At 41.8% G+C, this 19430-nt stretch overlaps 1 protein-coding gene across 2 annotated transcripts in view; it reads left to right on the top strand.

Moving 5' to 3' along the window:
- FERMT2 (fermitin family member 2) overlaps nt 1-19430 on the top strand; it is a 90203-nt gene that overhangs the window by 11931 nt on the left and 58842 nt on the right. Inside the window, exons 1-2 of one of the 2 annotated variants that reach the window (XM_029237676.1) lie at nt 9662-9843; nt 10248-10413. In XM_029237676.1, the coding sequence (XP_029093509.1) occupies nt 10257-10413 (157 nt within the window). In that variant the 5' untranslated portion in view covers nt 9662-9843; nt 10248-10256. Of the gene's footprint in view, nt 1-9661; nt 9844-10247; nt 10414-19430 lie in introns of those variants that run through there. The other variant, XM_029237677.1, reaches the window with a different exon arrangement.

The following is a 19430-nucleotide window of genomic DNA, read 5'->3' as shown; positions in this document are numbered from 1 at the left end:
TGGGAAGGAGACAAATAAGCAAACAAACAAGATAATTTCAAATTTTTGATAAATTTTACTGAAGAGAAAAAGCAGATGAGGAATTAGAAAGTAACTGGGCAGTAGAGGGCGGGGGCAAAGGCTACTTTAATTGTGTGGCCAGGGAAAGCTTTTCTGAGTTGATGAGATTGAGGCTGAGAAAGAGTCACGGAAAGAGCCAGGGAAAAGCCTGGGGGCAGGGGAGTGGCAAACACTAAGACAGGAGAGCCAGGAGGCCTGACTGACTGGAGACAGTGAGTGGGAGGTCAGCAAGGTAGGTTGGTCTTGGTCTGGTGAAGCCTTTTAAGACACCATAAGGAGTTTCGATTTTATTCTAAGCACAATGGAAAGCTGTTGATATTTCTAAGAGAAGAGTAGGGGCTTCCCTGGTGGCACAGTGGTTAAGAACCCGCCTGCCAATGCAGGGGATGCGGGTTCGAGCCCTGGTCCAGGAAGATCCCACATGCCGCAGAGCAACTAAGCCCATGCGCCACAACTACTGAGCCTGCGCGCCGCAACTACTGAAGCCTGGGCGCCTAGAGCCGGTGCTCCGCAACAAGAGAAGCCACCACAATGAGAAGCCCGCGCACTGCAAAGAAGAGTAGCCCCCGCTCGCCACAACTAGAGAAAGCCCGCGCACAGCAATAAAGACCCAATGCAGCCAAAAATAAATAAATTTAAAGAAAAAAGAGTAAATGTTGAGATTTACATATATAAAGGATCACTGTAGGTACTGTGTAGGAAATGGACTGGAGAGGGGAAGAGCAGAGAGACAATTTATGCCGCTATTGAATAAATAATCCCAGTGAGAAGACAGTGGCCAGGACCAGGCAGGTGATGGTGGAGATGTAAAGAAGTGGGTGAATTTGGGATATATTGTAGAGACAGACTTAGCATGAACTGAGTCACTGGAGGAGGGGTGGTGAAGGAATGTGGGAAAATAAGGCTGACTTCCAGATTTTTAGGCTGAGCCAGTGGATGCATGATAGTGTCATTTACTTTGATGGAAAACACTGGAGTGGGAATAGATATTGTAGGAAAGTCAGTCTCATGTTGCACAGGTTAGTTTGAAATATCTATTACACGTGGATCTCCAGGTCTGGAGCTCCAAGGACAGGTCTGGGCTAGAGACTTGGAATCATCAGCATAGAGACAATATTTAAAGTCTCGAGGCAGAGGGAGGTAGGCTAGAGAGAGAATGCATATAGAGAAGAAAAGAGGTCCCAAGCTGGGTCCCCCACCTACCATGCTGAATTTAGAGATTTGCTAGGGGCAAAGGATCCAGCAAGGGAGACGGAAAAAAGAAGACAGAGAGGTAGAAGAAAGAGTCCAAGAGGAGCGAGCATTTAGAAAGAGCAGACAGCATCAAATGCTGTGAGATGGGCTTCCCTGGTGGCGCAGTGGTTGAGAGTCCGCCTGCCGATGCAGGGGACACTGGTTCGTACCCTGGTCCGGGAAGATCCCACATGCCGCGGAGCGGCTGGGTCTGTGAGCCATGGCTGCTGAGCCTGCGCGTCCGGAGCCTGTGCTCCGCAGCGGGAGAGGCCACAACAGTGAGAGGCCCGCGTACCACACACACACACAAAAAAAGTGCTGCTGAGAGGTCGAGTGAGAAGAGGATGGAAAAAGCACTGTGAGTTTTGCAACAGAGAGGCCATTAGTTTCAGTGGAGTGGTGGAAACGGAGACCAATTTGGGGGTGAGTTAAAAAGTAATTTAGACTTGAAGAAGTAGAGATGTTGCATATAGGTATTTCATTTGAGTGGTTTTAAGTTCAAAGGGACCATAGCAGTAACGGGTAGTGCAGGGATGTATGTCATCAAGAAAGACATTTTTCTTTCTTTCTTTAAATGGGAGATGGTAGAGTCTGTTTATATGGTGATGGCAATGATCTAGAAAGCAAGGGGAAAATTATATGAAGCGGGAAAAACTGCTGATGCAGGAATAGGTGGATACCTCCAAGAGCGCTGTCCTAAAGAAAGGATGGGATCCCAAAATGAAGAGTTTATCTTTTAATAGATGCATTTTTTCCATTTGCTCATTAAGTTCACATTGAAATTTATGTTGAATTTGGTTCAAGGGAGAGAAAAGATTTGCAGTGACACCTCCCAGGCCAAGGGAGAGAAAAGATTTGCAGTGACACCTCCCAGGCACCAGGTGGTGATGTTCAGCTGAGGTCAATCCTCTGTCACCTGAGTACCTGCCTAGGAGCAAGCTGATAAAAGGCACTTTTGTCCTTCCAGGTTGAACTGAGTTGGCCTTAGGGCAACTGGAATTGTAGGTGACTTTCTGGTTTGGCTCTTTTAGTGGAATTGCAACTACTGGTTTGGGAAGAATACAGGGTTTATGCATTTGAAGAGGACATTGTGATACAAAGCACAAAGGATAGGGAGCCTTTCTCAGAATGAGGGCTGGGAGTAAGCAGTTTACCAGCCAGGAAAAACAGGGAGGAACTTGCTAGACTGTAAATAACACTGAAAATCTGGGAGGAGTCTAGTGTGTTCATTAACAAGGAAACACTAATCTAGTGGGAGTTTCTGCTGTGTTGCAGGAATTGACTGCATGAAGGCAGCTCTGGGGGTTGGCCTCGTTGGCCTGTGGCCTTCCAGTGATTTACAAGTGATGGCTGTACTGTCTCCAGTCCAGCTGATCCCCAGCAGCACCTATGGGCCAGGCAAGTTGGCATCTGTGCAGTTAACACTGGTTTTCCCTTGTGAGCCTCTGAATCTCTGTCCTCGTTGTACTGAAATAATCTCTTAATCACATCCTTCCTTTCTTACATCCTGGCCCTAATCTGACCTCCTGGGAGGGTGTCCATCCGAGCAGCACAATAACTCAGCCAGCCCCACCCTCTTATTGCCTAATATAAACATTATTTATTTAAATATGTTTATGCGCTGATTTGTTGTATCCTGTGGTGTGTTTCCATGCTTATAAGATGGCTACAGCCTTCCAATAACCCAATTCTATCCTTGCAACCTGGTGTGTCTTTCTTCTGTCTTGGCAAGGGCTGCTCCTATTCCCCCTGAATCTTTGGCATGATCCCAGATAATCCTGGAGGGAATCCTGGTTTCAGTGTTAAGCAACAATTTCCCCCTTATATCTTCCATAGTCTTTACGAATGCTTAGCGTCTTTGCTCCTGTGGCACCTCCAAATCACCATCCTATTTCTTGCTTTCCTTTCATTGATAAACGTCCCTTTTCTTTAGCTCTTTGAACTCTGTCTTTGGTCGGTCAGCTATAAAGTGGCCTCTGCAAGGTGAACAATGATTTTCACCAGCCTCGTGTTCTTAAGCACTTCTATTCTCCTGGACTTCTCGGCATCGTTTGATACTACTGACCACCTTTCCTTCTTGAAATGGTTTCTTTCTTTCTTTCTTTGTTTTGGCTTTCTGACACTGTACTTACCTGATTGTTTTCCCACCTCTGATCCTTTCTTCTCTGTTGCCTTAGATGCCTCTTCTTCCAGCTTCTGCCTTTGGGGAGCAGTTCCCCAAGGGTCAGTCTCATTTGGGGGGTTGAGCCATCCATGAAGGCTCACCTCTTTGTTAATGATTTTTCTCTGTGTGATCTGATCCTCTCACAAGATTGCCAGGCTTATTTATCTAAATGTTTCCACTGCGATATACAGCTTCCACCCCAAGTTCAATATTTCTTTTTTTAAAAGCCTCATCTTTCCCTTGGTCCCTGAAATCAGCTCCTCCCAATTTCCCTTTCCCAGTTCAGTAACTCCACTGTTTTTCCTAGTCACCCAAACGTGAAAACTTTGAAGGATTTATGACCTTCTGTTTTCAGACCTCAGTTTTAATTCCACTTCTTCCATGTACCAACTGTGGTTTAGAACAAGTTATACAACCAGATAATCACTCTGCCTATCAGTTAACTCACATTAAATAAAGATAATAATAAAAACTCAAGGTTGTTGTGAGGAACAAGTAAAGTGCCCTGCATAGCACTTAGAACGTCAAAAATGCACAAAAGCTTTTGATAATAGTAATTTTTTTGAAATTTCCTCCATCTCCAACCCCCTATTACTTACCTCATCAGCCAAAGGCTTTTTCTTACATCTAAGTTATGAACACATTCCAAGCCTACCTTCTGAATTCTAGTCCCTTGCTCTTCCAATCCATCATGCATATTTTTCTTGGATTAATCTTATTTGAACATTGCTTTCGTGATGCTATTACTATGTGCCAACTTTTTAATGGCTCCCCATTTTCTATCTCAGACTCTAAATTTCTGTCCTCCCTCGTCAGCCTCACTCCATGCTCACTCTTCCTCAGAGCATCTCCTTGACGTTTCTTCCTTTCTTCTCCCTGGCTGGTGATCATGCCATGCTCACTTCTGCCTCCTGATTTCACATATCACTCCCCTGGAAAGGCCAAACTCCATCTACTCCTTCATATCTGCTTAGATTTATCTTCTTCATAAAACGTTCCATGACTGCATTGATGACTTTCTTTCACAGGCTAGGTTATCACAGTCTTCAAAGTGGGTCTGTACTTCACAATTTAGTCCTTAGAGTAATAGAGTTTTTCTCCCTTCTGATTTTTTAATGAATCGCTAAAAAACACCTCTATATGAATATTAATAATAGTCAAAAGATGGAAATAACCCAAATGTCTTTCATTCATCACTTGAAATACACTTGGGTTGTTTCCACCTTTTGGCTATTATTAATATTTGCATATAAGTATTTGTGTGGACATATGTTTCCAATTCTCCTGGGTATATACCTAGAGGTAGGATTGCTAGGTTACATGGTAACTCTATGTTGAATGTTCTAAGGAGCTGCCAAATTGTTTCTTGAAAACAGCTGACCATTTTGCATTCCCATCAGCAATGTATGAGGGTTGTAATTTCTCTACATCCTAGCCAATATTTGTTACTGTCATCTTTTTTTTATCATATCATTTTAGTGGGTGTGAAGTGTTAGCTCATTGCAGGTTTGATTTGCATTTCCCTGACGCCTAATGACGTTGAGCATCTTATTATGTGCTTATTGGCCTCTTGCACATCTTCTTTGGAGAACTGCCTATTCAGATCATTTGCCCATTTTTAATCAGCTTGTTTTTCTTCTTATTGATGAGTTGTAATAGTTCTTTATAGAGTCTAGATATAAGTCCCTTAAAAGATAAATGATTTGCAAATATTTTTTCCTATTGTGCGGGTCTTTTCACATTTTTTTTGTTTGTTTTTTTTTTGGCCACACTACTTGGCTTATGGGATCTTAGTTCCCCGACCAGGGAATCAAACCTGGGGCCCCCTGAAGTGGAAGTGTGGAGTCCTAATCACTGGACTGCTAGGGAATTCCCTCCTTCTTTTCACATTTTTGATGCTGTCCTTTGAAATACAGGCATTTTTGACTTTGATAAAATCCAACTTAGTTTTTCTTTCATCATTTTGGCTTTGATGTCCTATCTAAGAAGCCATTGTTTAATCCAAGGTCACAAAGATTTACTTCTCTGTTTTCTTCTAAGAATTTTATAGTTTAGATCTTACATTTAGGTCTACAATCCGTTTTGAGTTGATTTTTTTATATGGTGTAAGACAGCGGTCTAATTTAACTCTTTTTGCATATGGACATCCTTTCTGGTGTTTTAAATATGTCTCCTGTATTAGATAGATGTTCCTTAAGCGCTTATGGCGTGTGCTATACATCGACACGTGTGTCTCAGCGCCCTGCACTGTGCTACACACACAGTGAGCTGCCTTGTTTGTGTGAATCGTTCATATTTTTGTCAGAGGCAGAACATTTCACAAGATGGCGTGGTGCTCAAAAATTGTTTTCTAAGTATCACCCAGCATGGTTTTCTATGAAAAGCTTTCTATAATCTAGACCAGTAAATGCAAGCAGTGCGTTTCTTTCCCCTTGAAGTAGAGATTTCATTGTTATTTGAGAGGCTTTCTTTAGATCTGTGTCAAAACAGCCCCACTCCGAAGCAAGTCTTTCTTGCTGCTCAGTTTGCCAGGCCTTTTCTTGTTGTTTACCGTGAGTATCCACTTCTATCAGAAAAGTGGCTCCTGCAACCTTCCTTCCCATTCTTAGTTCACACTCCATGCTCCTTGATTTCTAGCCCCTTAGTAGCTTTACCAGTGGGCTCCATTTTTGGTAATCCCTGAGACAAACAGGAATTCTGCTCACCTGGTATTTGACAGGAATAATTCATTACATTTCATCTTGCTGGCCTCATATGGCATTTTTACGTGCATTTTAAACTACCCTTACACATTCACACTCACACAAACCTTCCCTTATGTTCTCCTCTCCCTCAACCTCTCTTTCTTTCAAACTCAGTGGTTATATTTTGTATTAACCTTTTAAGAATATAAAGCACAGTTTAAGTAGGCTCAGAGAAAAAGCTGAAGTCAACCTGTGGATAACAAAGCCGGAGGGAGGGCTGCGTTAGACGGCCGATCTGTGAGGTATCATTTGGTCTAAACCTAAGCCCAGTGCTTGGTACCTTATTTGGATATTGCTGCTTTCAATGCTTGAGCTGTTCTTCCAAACACTGGAGTTCTCGGCTACTTTTCAGTATGATGTAAGTACCAGAAGTATTGCATTGTCTTAGAGGTTCTAGTGGGGGATTTCAGATAAGATTCCACATCTGAACATACTGGGAAACGTTAGGTGGAAGTAAACATCTAAGAAATGCACTTGAAGGTCTCACTCGATAATCTAGAAAAAAATCCCCAGTTTCAGAGATTCAAGTCTGACTCTTCTTTAATCTTCAGAGCAATCAACAGCTTGAAATACTCAAAAAAGAAGGCCTAAAGGGACCAGCTGCACCCATCTCAGCCTAACTATTCCTCCAGTGGTTCCTTCAGAGGGTCACTGCCTTCCTGTGCTTTATCCTGCTCAAACACGAACTGCTGACTTTCTAAAGCTAGTAAAGTCTCTTATAAAGATATAATCAAGCTGTTTCCAATGCTAAGAAATGGGGCTGGTAATTTGCAGTATTAACATCTCCCCTTCCAGCTCCCCGTCCCTTATATAGGGATCATTCACAGAAGTGGGCAGCAGTCAGAGTAGTGGGCACTGTGGTGGGAGGTTGTTCAGAAAGTAACTCACTGGAGAGTGAGAAAACAAGAACTAGAATGTGGAAACTGAGCTAAATTAAAAGGGTTTCTGAGACACAACAGTTGGCTTCGACAGAAGGGAATATTCAGACAGGACATGGATATTTTTGGTTCTATAAAGGCATGTTTGAGAAGCCATAGTCATTCAGAGCTTACTGGAGCACTTGCGAAGATTGTTAAGGTACAGTTCTTAGCCTCATTCCTGGCTCTATTTGAAATTTCTAACCCTCCACTTCCCACCTTTTTTCCTGTTGTTTTGTGCCTTTTATAATGTATGCTATCTCACAGTTTATGCATCTTATACGTTGCCATAAGTCTTTAGAGGATAAGGTGTGGAAATAAACCACATAGATTTAAAAGCCAGGATTTCCCCCAAAATGAAATCTCTCCGTGGGGCAGACCTAGCGTTTCCTTGACATTTGTGTTGATTTGGTACCAGCATGTTTTCCGTTTTCTTTGTGCCAAGCTATTTGTGAATCTGTGGGCAATGCAAAGAATTTGAAGTCCCTGCTCTCAAAGTACTCATGTTTTATTTGGGAATATTAAAAAACACAAAAGGAAACCTCTGAAAGTCCTGTCCAGGTGTCCAGCAGCTGCTCTATCAGTTGTGTCTATCATTGTGAAGGTAATGGCATGCCCAGAGAAATCGAGATGCTGGATGCAATTAAAGCCGGCAACAGACAAGTCCTGAATGCAAAGCTTTGGAGCTTTCGGAAAATAAAGAATAGAGGGGGGGAAAAAAAAATCTCCTGATCTCAACACCCAGAGAGCTTCTTAACATTTTGGTGTATTTCCTTTCAGTATTTTTTCTCTGAATATTTAGGACTAGATACGCTTGTGATTTTACAGCTGCATGTACAGTTCTGTACATTTTTACCCTAACAAGCTATTCTCTATTTTATTAAAAACATTTTCCTATATATTTCCAACACCATAATTTACAAAAACATTCCCTCCTCTCAGGAAGTTCATACTGCTTCCAAGTGCACTATTTAGACCCTCCATGAGTAGAAATGATTGGAGAGTGGAGAGACTGCAGACTCGAGGCATCAATTTCTCCATGATGACTAGCTGAAAATACTGTAGTGGTTTTCCCTATTTTTGGTGCCAAACCTCTGGCATCTGACTAAATTTCGCTGCTTTTCTTTCACTCCTTTATGGGTCCCACCCCTTACTTGAGGCCTCTAACCTCGTTTCCCAATTGTGTTGCTGAACACAGGGTTATTTGCGGGGTGGGGGGTGGTGGTGGTGAGGTCCGTCTTTTTGACACAGTTCAAGAAGACTTTGAGACTTTTAAAACTGGGGTCTTTTGTGGGATCTGGGATATCTTATCTGCATCTTCCTGACCTAAATTCATCGAGCCATGCATTTGCCAGCGAGGCAATTTCCCCGGCTAGCCGTTTCTGACCGGAGCCCTCTCCACAGAGTACGCCAGTAAAAGGGGGAAGTGGAAGTAAAGTGGGAAGCAGGAGGACCGCTTTCCATCACTGGTCAGTCTCCACAGGTAACATTCTTTAGTTCTGCCCGTACCTGCTGGCACCGGTCCAGAACTATTAAAATTCCTTCAAGGTGTGGCTCAGGGTGCGGTTGAGGATGTATATCCATCTAAATGCCTTAGTAGGCTGTTAGTGCTAAATTGCATATAAAAATACACAAATACGTACAAAGAGTTGAAAAGGCTGGAAAAAACAGTTTCCGAGTAAAACTCACTGCCCTGATTTTTTTTCCCCTCTAACTAGCGCATCGTAGGACCTAAATGACTCACTTCTGGTTGGAGCTTCCGAATGGGTTAAGAGCGCAAGCAAACTCTTGGGAGTCCAGTAGGAGTTGCTGATTGTGCCGGACATTGCTTGCAAAGCAATTTTTGTGGTTCACCTCCCTCCGGGTTTTCTCATTCTTTTGTTGGAGGTTCACGGAGCTGGCCTGGGCATTTACTTTTTAAAGTTTTCACGTCCCCAACCCTCTGTCTCCAGCTCCCAGAGTGCGGCCCCTCTCACCGCCCTGAGACTTTTGGGCTCGCTCCAGGCACGGGAAGGGGGCGGAGGACTTTGTTCCCTGCAAACGACATTGCCCTGGGAATTTCCTGTGGCCGTTTCTCACGGACGAGCCCCCTCCGCCGACTGGAAGCGCCGACACCCACCGTCGCGGGCCCTCGCTGAGCCAGAGAAGCGAGCGCGGAACCCAGCGCCCGGCGCCCACCCGCGCCCCGGTGCGAGGCAGCTGCGCTCCCGTGGCTCCCCCTCCTCAGGTCCCGCCGCCAAGAGCCCGGATGTTGGATTCAATCCCTACGCCGGGTCCTTCATTTCCATAAAAGGGCAGCGGCACGGCGGGGCAGAGATTACTGCCGCCGAGGGCGCCCCCGCCTCCCCCGCACTGCTCGCTCCCCCGCCGCGCGCCGCCCCGCCCCCAGCCCGGGCGTCCGCGCGGCCTCGGCCCGGAGTGCGGCCGCAGGGGACGCGGGGGGAGGGGCGAGGCGGCTAGACCGCTGCGTGCGCCTCGGCGGGGCGAGGGGGAGGGAGCCGGACTCGGACTGAGGGGGCGGGGAGAGAGGGGTGGAGCGCGGAGGGAGAGGCGAGGGGCCGCGACGACCGGACTCCATTAGTTGCTCCGGCCGGGACGCAGGGTTTCGCCCGCAGAGGAGGGTACCCGCAGCCGCAGCTGCAGCTGCCGCCGCCGCCGCCGGGCGAGCCTTCGCCCCGCGCCTGTTGCCGCGGGAGCCCCGGGCCGGGAGCGCGAGAAGCGCGCGGTGAGGGGCCGGGCCCGGCGGGGACCGAGGGGGTGCGCGGGCGGGGAGGAGGACTGTGGAGCCCGCAGGCGGCGTCTCCCGAGCCTGGGTGCGGCCAGCAGGCGGGCAGGTGAAGCCCGCCGCGGTCCGCTAGGCGAGGGCCGCTAGGCTGGGGCCGCGCGGGGCGGGCGGCGCCGTGTCCGCCGAGGGCCGCCGCGGGGCGGGAGCGCGGGGCAGCCGCTGGGAAGGGGCGCAGGATCCTGCCTGCAGCTGGTCTCGCCGCCTCTCTCCCGAACTTGGGTTCGTGCGGAAACCCTCGCGTTCTTCACCTTCTCTCACCTCGCGGCCGACTCTGCGAGTTCAGTGGGATTTGCCTGCCTTTGGGGGAGTGACGCTGACGAGAGCCATTTCCTCCGTGCTTGCAGGAAGGAGCCATGGCTCTAGACGGGATAAGGATGCCAGATGGCTGCTATGCGGATGGGACGTGGGAATTGAGCGTTCATGTGACGGACCTGAACCGCGATGTCACCCTAAGAGTGACCGGGGAGGTGCACATTGGAGGGGTGATGCTCAAGTTGGTGGAAAAACTCGGTGAGTAGCATCCCGGCCGCGTCAAAGTAACGACTACCCAGGCTGGGCGCGGGGTTGGGGGGGTGACTTAAGGCGGGAGGACGGGTGGATTTTGGAAATCTTGCTTGGCATCCCGCAAATACTTTTTTAAAAGATGTAAGCTCTCTCAGTATTTAAGCAAATAGACCTTTTTCCCTTTGAATCTTGTTTTGTATTGTTACTCTGAAATTTTCATAATTTGGTGATTCCAGCCTCCCGATTAATACGCTCAACTGCGTAGTAAACGGAGAAGATTCCTTAATTCTTTACACTTAGCGATTTCACATTAAAAGAAATGAAAGAGTGCGCAAGTGAATGTTGAGAGGGTTATATTACAGGGTTTGTGGTTATCAATTACTTATCTTCAGTGTACCTGGACGTTGGTGACGTTTGGTATTGAGGATGATGCAAAATCTATTTAAGAATAAATTCTACTGGAAAGTGTTCAACTTCTGGCGCTGATGTGAAGGTCTTGTAGCTGTACTACTACGTGATGGAGTATATCAAAATGTTGCAGTCATCCACTCTTACAAGGGGTAGGGCAGTGTTTGACTACCTATAGTAGTCCGTGCTTTAAGTAAGTTATTTCCCGCGTTCGATTTTATATGAATAACAAGCTGGTGAAAGAATTTTGTTTTAAAAAGCAGACATTATTGAACTTACTCGAGATTGACATATTTGCGTAGGTACAAATATATTGATTTTAAAGTGTTGATTGATTTAAAACTGACTCAGTCTTAAATAATAGGGTATCCAACAATGTGAAGTGTAAGAAAATTTTTCAGTACACATTTGTGATGGATGAAACCATTTTCGGCTGGAAGAATCAACTAAAATGATTTAATAGATGCTTTTATTACAAGAGAAATGCTTGACGGAGTGTTCCTGAGCTTTAATGTGCCATTTGTTTGTAATACAGGTTCTGAAAAGTGGAAATGCATGGCATTATCTTTTTAGGCTTTGTGTGTGTGTGTCTTTAAAACACAGCATTCCTTCTTCTGGCCATTCTGGAAAAGTAGAGAAGTGGTTATTTATCAGGAAATGTATTTCTTACCAAGGGATTAGTGTATACCTACCACATAAACTTACCAAAATAGTGCTCCAGTGTAATTTGCAGTGTAAGACAGCATTCATTTAGATGGGCCTTCTTTGGATTCCTGCAGGAAGTTTAATTATTGAAGGACAATAAAGAAGCTCCTTGCAGGGTAGTCTCCTTCTTAGGACTGTGCATGGTTTGGTTCTCTGAGACAAAAGCCAGGACAGAGCCCCCCCTGGGTGGCCCTTTGAAAATGAGATTTTGCTGTGTGTTTATCCACTTAACTGTTGGTTAGCATTGTTCTTATCTGATTAATCAATCACTGTGCAGAATATTTTTGAACCTTTTTTGTTCAGCACTAGTGAGGGGTTACGTTTAAGGAAGAAAATTTCAAATATAATTGTTTGTATTTCCTTTGTTTTCAAAGGAAGCAAGCATTTTCTTCACATATTGCTTTATATATGATAAATGGGCCTTATTAATACTCTGGTTTCAATAAGAGATATTTCTTATTGTGAAAAAGGACCTGTTGAAGGTGACTGAGATAACTTGTAGTTCTTGAAAGCCAGGCTTCATCTAATGAATAAATAATGACTTCTATATTTATATTGCATTGATTAGAGCTGTTTATTACAGAATCACAGGCATAAATAGAAATACAGAGAAGAAATTATTTTTAGACAGAACTGATGTTAATTTGCAGTGATTATAATTTTAATCTTTTAATGTTGATGCATTTTAAATATTTTATGCAGTGAAAAGAAGCCCAACAAGGTAGGAGATGTTGTGTACGTGAAAGCCTTACATCTTTCTTGAACTGAGCCAATACTGATCCTCTTAGGTTTTGACTTTCAAATAGAAAGTGTTTTTCAGCTTAATTCTGACTCTCCTGTTTGGGAAAAAGTAAGGCTAAATGATTTTTTGCTCCTGGTTTTAGGATTAGATACTTTGAATGGCAAGCTATTTTGTTACCTATTGGCAAATAAATAGAGGAGAAATTCAGGACAGCATTTAAAATTTACAAACCAGTCTAATCAGATTAGAAAAGAACTTTATAATGCTTCAGAGTTGCCTAAAACTGGAATGGCCTGCCTTCTGAAGCCCTAAGTTGTGTTACTGAAGGTATTAAAGGGCAGACTGGATGGTTACTTGTCAATGAAGTAGATCAGAGCAGCTTGCCGAGTGTAGATAAGACGTGGAGGTCATGGTAGCGATGAGACAGGGTGTCATGTTGGAGGGGATTGCAGAGCAGGGATGGACAGTTAGCAGGACCAGGGTGCTCTGGTCTCAGAACACTTACGGTGCCGCCGAACAGCCCTCACCTACGTTTTGAAACTCCGGATGCGTGTTTGATACCCTTCTTATTCTCATCAGAGCGTGTATGAATACCAAAGCATTATGTTTTAAGGCTGTCTTCCATATAATCAGCGATAGCAATTATTTCTCTGGGATGGATAGAGTCCATGTTGACTTCTTCCCTCAACATTGTGTTAAAATTTTGTGTGTATGTGCACATGTGAAATTTTCTGGGAAGAGCCTTCTTAGCTTTCATTAGATTCACAAAGAGGTCTGTGATCAAGAAAAGGGTTATGATACAACACTAAGGTTTGGCCCTTGAAGGTCAGGCTTATTTTGAAGGTACAGTGTTCATCCCAGACTTAGGCACTTTAATTAAGCAAGCTGTAAAAGTAAGTAATGGTTCCTTAGAATGTCAACAACATCTTTGTATTTAGTTAGAATTTTATAAAGAACTTGTGTGCTTCTTCAGCTAAGGTCATTCAACCATGATTCTTAGATTTATGACTTTCATTCAAAGATCTGAACGATCCCTTTTAAATTTTAGTACACAACACATTTGTCATTCTGCACTAACCTTTTACAAGAAAATAAAGAGTGTATACCATGAAAAGGTGGGCTTTAGGGAATTATATCCTGATGTCACAGAAACTTTTTGCATCTGTGACTTTAGGTTGCTACTAGACAAATAATTTCGACCTCATTCTGAAAACGAAAAGTTACTTCACTTTATTTTTTAAAAAATCCAGATTAGAAGCTTTAAATAGAATTTTTTAAATTTATTGTACTTTTTGTTAAAAAGTTTTGAAAGCTTATAGTTGTTTTTTTTGGGGGGGGGCGCACCAGGCGGCATGTGGGATCTAGTTCCCTGACCAGGGATGGAACCCGCGCCACCTACAGTGGAAGCACGGCATCTTACCACTGGATCTCCAGGGAAGTCCCTAGTTTTTTTTTTTTTAAGAAAAGAGTTAAAATATAAGACATCAGGGTTAAGGTTTATAAAAATAAGACATCAGAGGATAAAATTATAAAATAATTGTATTCAAAAACAAATGTTGTAAGGAAGAGGCCCAATTTTGTGGGATTCCCTGACGTTCCTCTGGAGATCATTGAGAATTATTAAAACTGTTCTACTCCATAGGATTCAGAGGTTAGTACGTGTTGAGGATTCACAATGCCAGAGAGATGCTTTGTTTCACTGCATTTTAGTATCACTTTATAAAAATTGTCTTTTTAGAATTGTGTACAATTAGATCTTTAATTTTCTAGAAAAATTTATGGTAGTTAGAAAGTAAGGAATTTATTATAACATGGAACTTAGTGAATGGAAATCTCCAGCCAACAGCTCTATGAGGTTGGAGGGAGGAATAGGCTGTGTGATTTCTAAGTTTCTTCTAACTCTGATTCTATGGGTAGGAAGAATGTAGAAGTTGGGTTAAATCAGATTAAATGATAATCCAGAGGAAAAAATGTAAATTGGCAAACTCAGGAGCACCTAAAAAAATATATGGAGTTGACTTAGAAAATTTGAGGAATATGTTTCTGGATGTAGCCTTTGGAAAGAAGTCATCCTTCCTTTAAAGTGTGTCATGTTCTTGCTATAATAATGAAATAGAGTACATTTGCGTTGGAGTTGCATGTTAGGATTGAGTTAAACTGTGAATTTAGCACACATGATGACCGCCCCCTCCCCCCAAAAAAAGATTTTGGTTCAGATGACCTTAAAAATCCCTTAAAGTCATCATGAAGTATGGTTTCCATACATTCATTTCACAGGAGTGCAAAATAGCTAGTTTTTCCTTCAGAAACTCCAAAGATAAATTTCTTTAGTTGAGCACCAGATGAAGAAATTGGCTTGCATTAGGGGCTTTGTTACACAAAAATACTTTGAATACTAGGATCAGAGCTTGGCAAGATGCACACAGGGAGAGACACATAAGTTACTGGACAGCTCCCTTATACTCCTGCTTAGTGCTCCTTGGGGAAGGCATGCTTATTTTGTGGAATGGTGCTGTGCTGTTGAAATACTCAGTTTTTCCCCCTGAGAGCTTATGGTTGAATTCATGGAAGTGAAATGTCTACATGATGCAGCCTCACTGCATTTGTAGTGAAATATATTAAGATAAAAATAAATTTGAAAATCTTTTGGAGTGGGGTGGGAGAAACACCTAATGGTGAAATCATATATATTAGAGTGAGGAAAATTTTAGTTAAATATGTACTGTCTTATGAGTGTTTAGAGTACTGTTAATGATCCACAGGAGCTGGACATTGAATTTTATGTTTCTCAGCACATCTTAAGCCCCTTAAAATAAAGGGCAGTATGTAAATTTTACTGAAATTCTCATAGCACCTAATAAAGTATAAGCTATTCCTTGGATACATTATGTGTGGTTTGCTCCCGTGTTTTATACACAGTTTTTAAAAGATCAACAAATACTGTTTGATTCCAACTAGAGTTAACTTATTTATAGAGGCACTAGAAAGAATATATCTTTTTTATTCAGTTTCTTAGAAAAGATCTTGTCGGAAACGTCTATTAGCTATTGAAGAAAATTGAAAGAAAATTTAAAGTTTTGCTTTTTACCTTCAACTAATTATTTTTTGAAATTTCAAACTTATAAGTTCAAGAATAATAACTGTGAACACTATAATCTTCATCTAGACCATCAGTTAACATTTTGTCATTTGATTTCTCTGTACACGTAAACACATACACATGTTTTGGGAACCATTTGAGGTAGTTGCACACATCATAACCCTTCATACCTAAGTATTTAAAATATGTATCACCTAAGAACAAGGACTTTCTCTTAGGTATTACATTACAGTTATCAAATTCAGGAAATGTAACATTGATTCAGTACTCACATGTCTAACATGTTCAATACTAATTGTCTGACATGCATCCGTATTTCAGATTTGCCAGTTGTTCCAGTATTGGCCTTTGTCTTTTCCATCCAGGATTTCATTCTACATTTAACTGTCACTAAATTGACCTCTTTACTTAGTTTCCTTTAATATACACAATGGCTACCAAGTTTGGAACCATAGGAGAATATGTAATATGTGGCCTATTAATATTACATTAAGATACATGTAAAGCAATTGTACCTGTTTTCAGACTTCATAGCCACCCTATGGAACAGTTCCTTAGCTTTTTTTTTTTTTCCCCGGTACGCGGGCCTCTCACTGTTGTGGCCTCTCCTGTTGTGGCGCACAGGCTCCAGACGCGCAGGCTCAGCGGCCACGGCTCACGGGCCCAGCCGCTCCGCGGCATGTGGGATCTTCCCGGACTGGGGCACGAACCCACATCCCCTGCAAAGGCAGGCGGACTCTCAACCACTGCGCCACCAGGGAAGCCCTAGAATGATATTTTTATAGGTTCTTTTTCATACACTTTTATCTTTAAAGTTCAGTTTTCTTTTTAGCTTTCTATCGGATAAGGTATAGATAATAGTTTTAGACATCATTGGGTATAGATTTCCCATAGTGTGGGTTGTCTTTAGACTGTAGTAAATGTTAATGCATCCATAGAATAATAAACAATATTCTGGCTCTGCCACATGTTGGTTTGTGTGATCACTAGACAGCTAATCCAATCTGCTGAGTGGGTTTTGACATCTGTAAAATGCAAATTTAAGAAAACTTTCTCATAGGTCTTGGTGGGAAAAGAGATACTACATGTGAAAATGCATTACATGGACTCTTTGTGCTATACAAATGAGAGTGGCATTGAAAGTCCCTGAATACCCTGAACTGGGGGTGGGGATCAGGGAGGGACTCCTTTTGAAAGGAGTTAAGATATAATCTAGACTGTTTAATAGGTTCTAGCTTTAATCGTGGAGAACTGTACTTCTCAGAAGGAGCCTAGTTTGGGACTGCTTTGTGCTCTCACCCCCTAAACAACAAGGAAAATAGCTATCATTCCGCTCTTTCGCTCACTTCCAAACACACCTGCCCCTGTAATGTAGCTATTTAAAAGAGCTATTTAACTACTGTTTTCATGAGATTTCTGAAATGGAATGGACCAACAAGTGGACGATGGTATTCCAGAGATTTGAAAAATTTATAACCACGAAGGCCTCAGTAGTATGTTTTTTATTCACTTATAACAAAGGAATGATACAAAATTGTGTTTTGGCATATGAAAACGTTAATCCCATTTAGAAACTGATGAAAGTGGTTTAAGACAAAAGCTAACATAGTCAGTTTTTTTTTTTTTTTTGCGGTACGCGGGCCTCTCACTGTTGTGGCTTCTCCCGTTGCGGAGCACAGGCTCTGAACGCGCAGGCTCAGTGGCCATGGCTCATGGGCCCAGCCGCTCCGCGGCATGTGGGATCTTCCTGGACCGGGGCACAAACCCGTGTCCCCTGCATCGGCAGGCGGACTCTCAACCACTGCGCCACCAGGGAAGCCCCATATTCAGTATTTTTATTTAAATAATTATATTACTGAAATAAAAATTAATAATGCTGATGCCACTGTACATTACAAAATGGTATATGCCCAGTGTGAGGTAAACAAATATTCTAAAAGAATATTATAAAATAATTTTTTAAATGAGATGTGACATTCTACACTTGGGTTTGTGGTTACAAATTCATATCCAGTATAATTCATTTGTAACAAAATTTTGCATAATTATTGCATTTTTTGCTTGTTAATTTTTTCTTAATGTCAAGCTTACTGAGGTATAATTTACATATAGTAAAATTCATACTTTTTAGTATAATGTGCTGAGTTTTGACAAACCCATGCAGTCATGTAAAACAATCACAATCAAGATATAGAACTTTCACAACACTACAAAAAATGTCTTTGTGTTCCTTTATAATCAGCCCATCCCCTCAACCCCAGCTTCTAAAAACCACTGAATGCCTTTTCTAGAATGTCATATAAATGGAACCATGTAGCTTTGAGGGTGGTTTCTTTTGCTTAGTATAATACATTTTATTTTATTTAAAAAATATTTTTAGCATAATACATTTTAGATTTGTGTGTATCAGTAGTTTTTTGTTGTTGTTGAGTTGTAGTTCATTGTATGGATGTGTACCACAGTTTATCCATCTACCACTTGTTTCCAGTGTTTCCAGTCTACCAGTGTTGTTTCCAGTTTGGGGAGATTATGAATTGGGCTGTTGTAAACATTTCCATGAATGTGTATTTTCATTTCTCTTGGATAACTACCAAGGAGAGGGATTGGTGGGTAGTATCCTAAGTATATGCTTAAATTTAGTTTTTGAATTTTATTATATTTTATTTTTTCTGCAGCAGGTTCTCATTAGTTATCTATTTTATGCATGTTAGTGTATACATGTCAATCCCAATCTCCCAGTTCATCCCACCCACCCCCACCCCCACCATCCCCCTATGCTTAAATTTTTTAGGAAACTGCCAAGCTTTTCCAAAGTGACCGCATCATTTTGCATGCCTATCAGCATGGTATAAGAATTGAAAAAAATTTTCTTGAGAGTTCCAGTTGCTCTCAGTCCTCCCTTAGCACTTGGTATTTGTCAGGTGTTTTTGTTTTTATTTTTGTTTAGTCAGTCTAATAAAGTACGTAGTGGTATCTCATTATGATTTTAATTCACATTTCCCTAATGACTAACGATGGGAAGCTTTTCACATGCTTATATGTCATCTGTATATCTTAGTGAACAGTCTTCATATCTTTCGCCTATTTTTTTAAATTGTGGTGTTTGTTTTCTTACTGAGTTTTAAGAGTTCTTTATTCTAGATACAGGTACTTTATCAGATATGTGTTTTGCAGTATTTCCTCCCAGTCTGTGGCTTGTCTTTTTATTTTCTTAACAGTATCTTTCAAAGAGCAAAATTTAGAGGAAGTCCATTTTATCAAGTTTTTTCTTTTCTGGATTGAACTTTTAAAAAATTGTCTCATGCAAGGAAATTGGCCTAGGCAAGGTCTCAGAGATTTTGTCCTGTAAGTTGTATAGCTTCTGTCTATTTGTATGTTAATAAGGAGGAATATGTGAGGTACAGTAGTGATAATGTATTAGAAAGGAAATAATTGCATCATATCAATTTAAAATAATGTAATTACAACTTTAATTTGGTAGAATCTGAGGTGTAAAATAAGAGTCCAATGAAAACTGATTTACCATCGATTTACTAGAAAAGTTAGATTTTTTAGAACTTTAGTCATAAAAATAGATCTATAGTAAAGCATCATTGAATAATAAACGTTTTAGGGTTTAATGTTATAGAAAGAATTAAGTCTGGATTCCAATCCTGACCATCCTGACCATCCCACTTAATAGCTGTGTGATTTAAAAAATTTTTTAAGTCAGGGTTTTCACGTTAAGGATCTCAGTTTCCTTATTTGTACAATATAGATAAACACAGAATACGCCTTCATTTATGTTTGTTCCCTTACCTTTGTAATGTTATTAGAGTTCTTTGAAAATTTTTCAAATATGATCTCTCTCTAAACCTGAAGATAAGCTAAAACAGTACTGTTGTGTATAAAGGGTCATTATTCGAATCCTGGTCTACCTTCTTTCATTGAGAATACTACACTATTTATTCATAGTGACTCAGAGTTACGTGGTAAAATGTTTCGAAAATTTATTTTCTGATATTTTCTCTCAGTTTCAATAATTTTGCTTCTAAGTGAATCAGTGTTCTTAAGAGAAGAAGATAAGCA

This window comes from Monodon monoceros, unplaced genomic scaffold (assembly GCF_005190385.1).
Source record: "Monodon monoceros isolate NGI ecotype Baffin Bay Population unplaced genomic scaffold, NGI_Narwhal_1 Super_Scaffold_21, whole genome shotgun sequence".
Taxonomy (NCBI): Eukaryota; Metazoa; Chordata; class Mammalia; order Artiodactyla; family Monodontidae; genus Monodon; species Monodon monoceros.
This window is presented reverse-complemented; position numbering and strand designations above follow the sequence as displayed.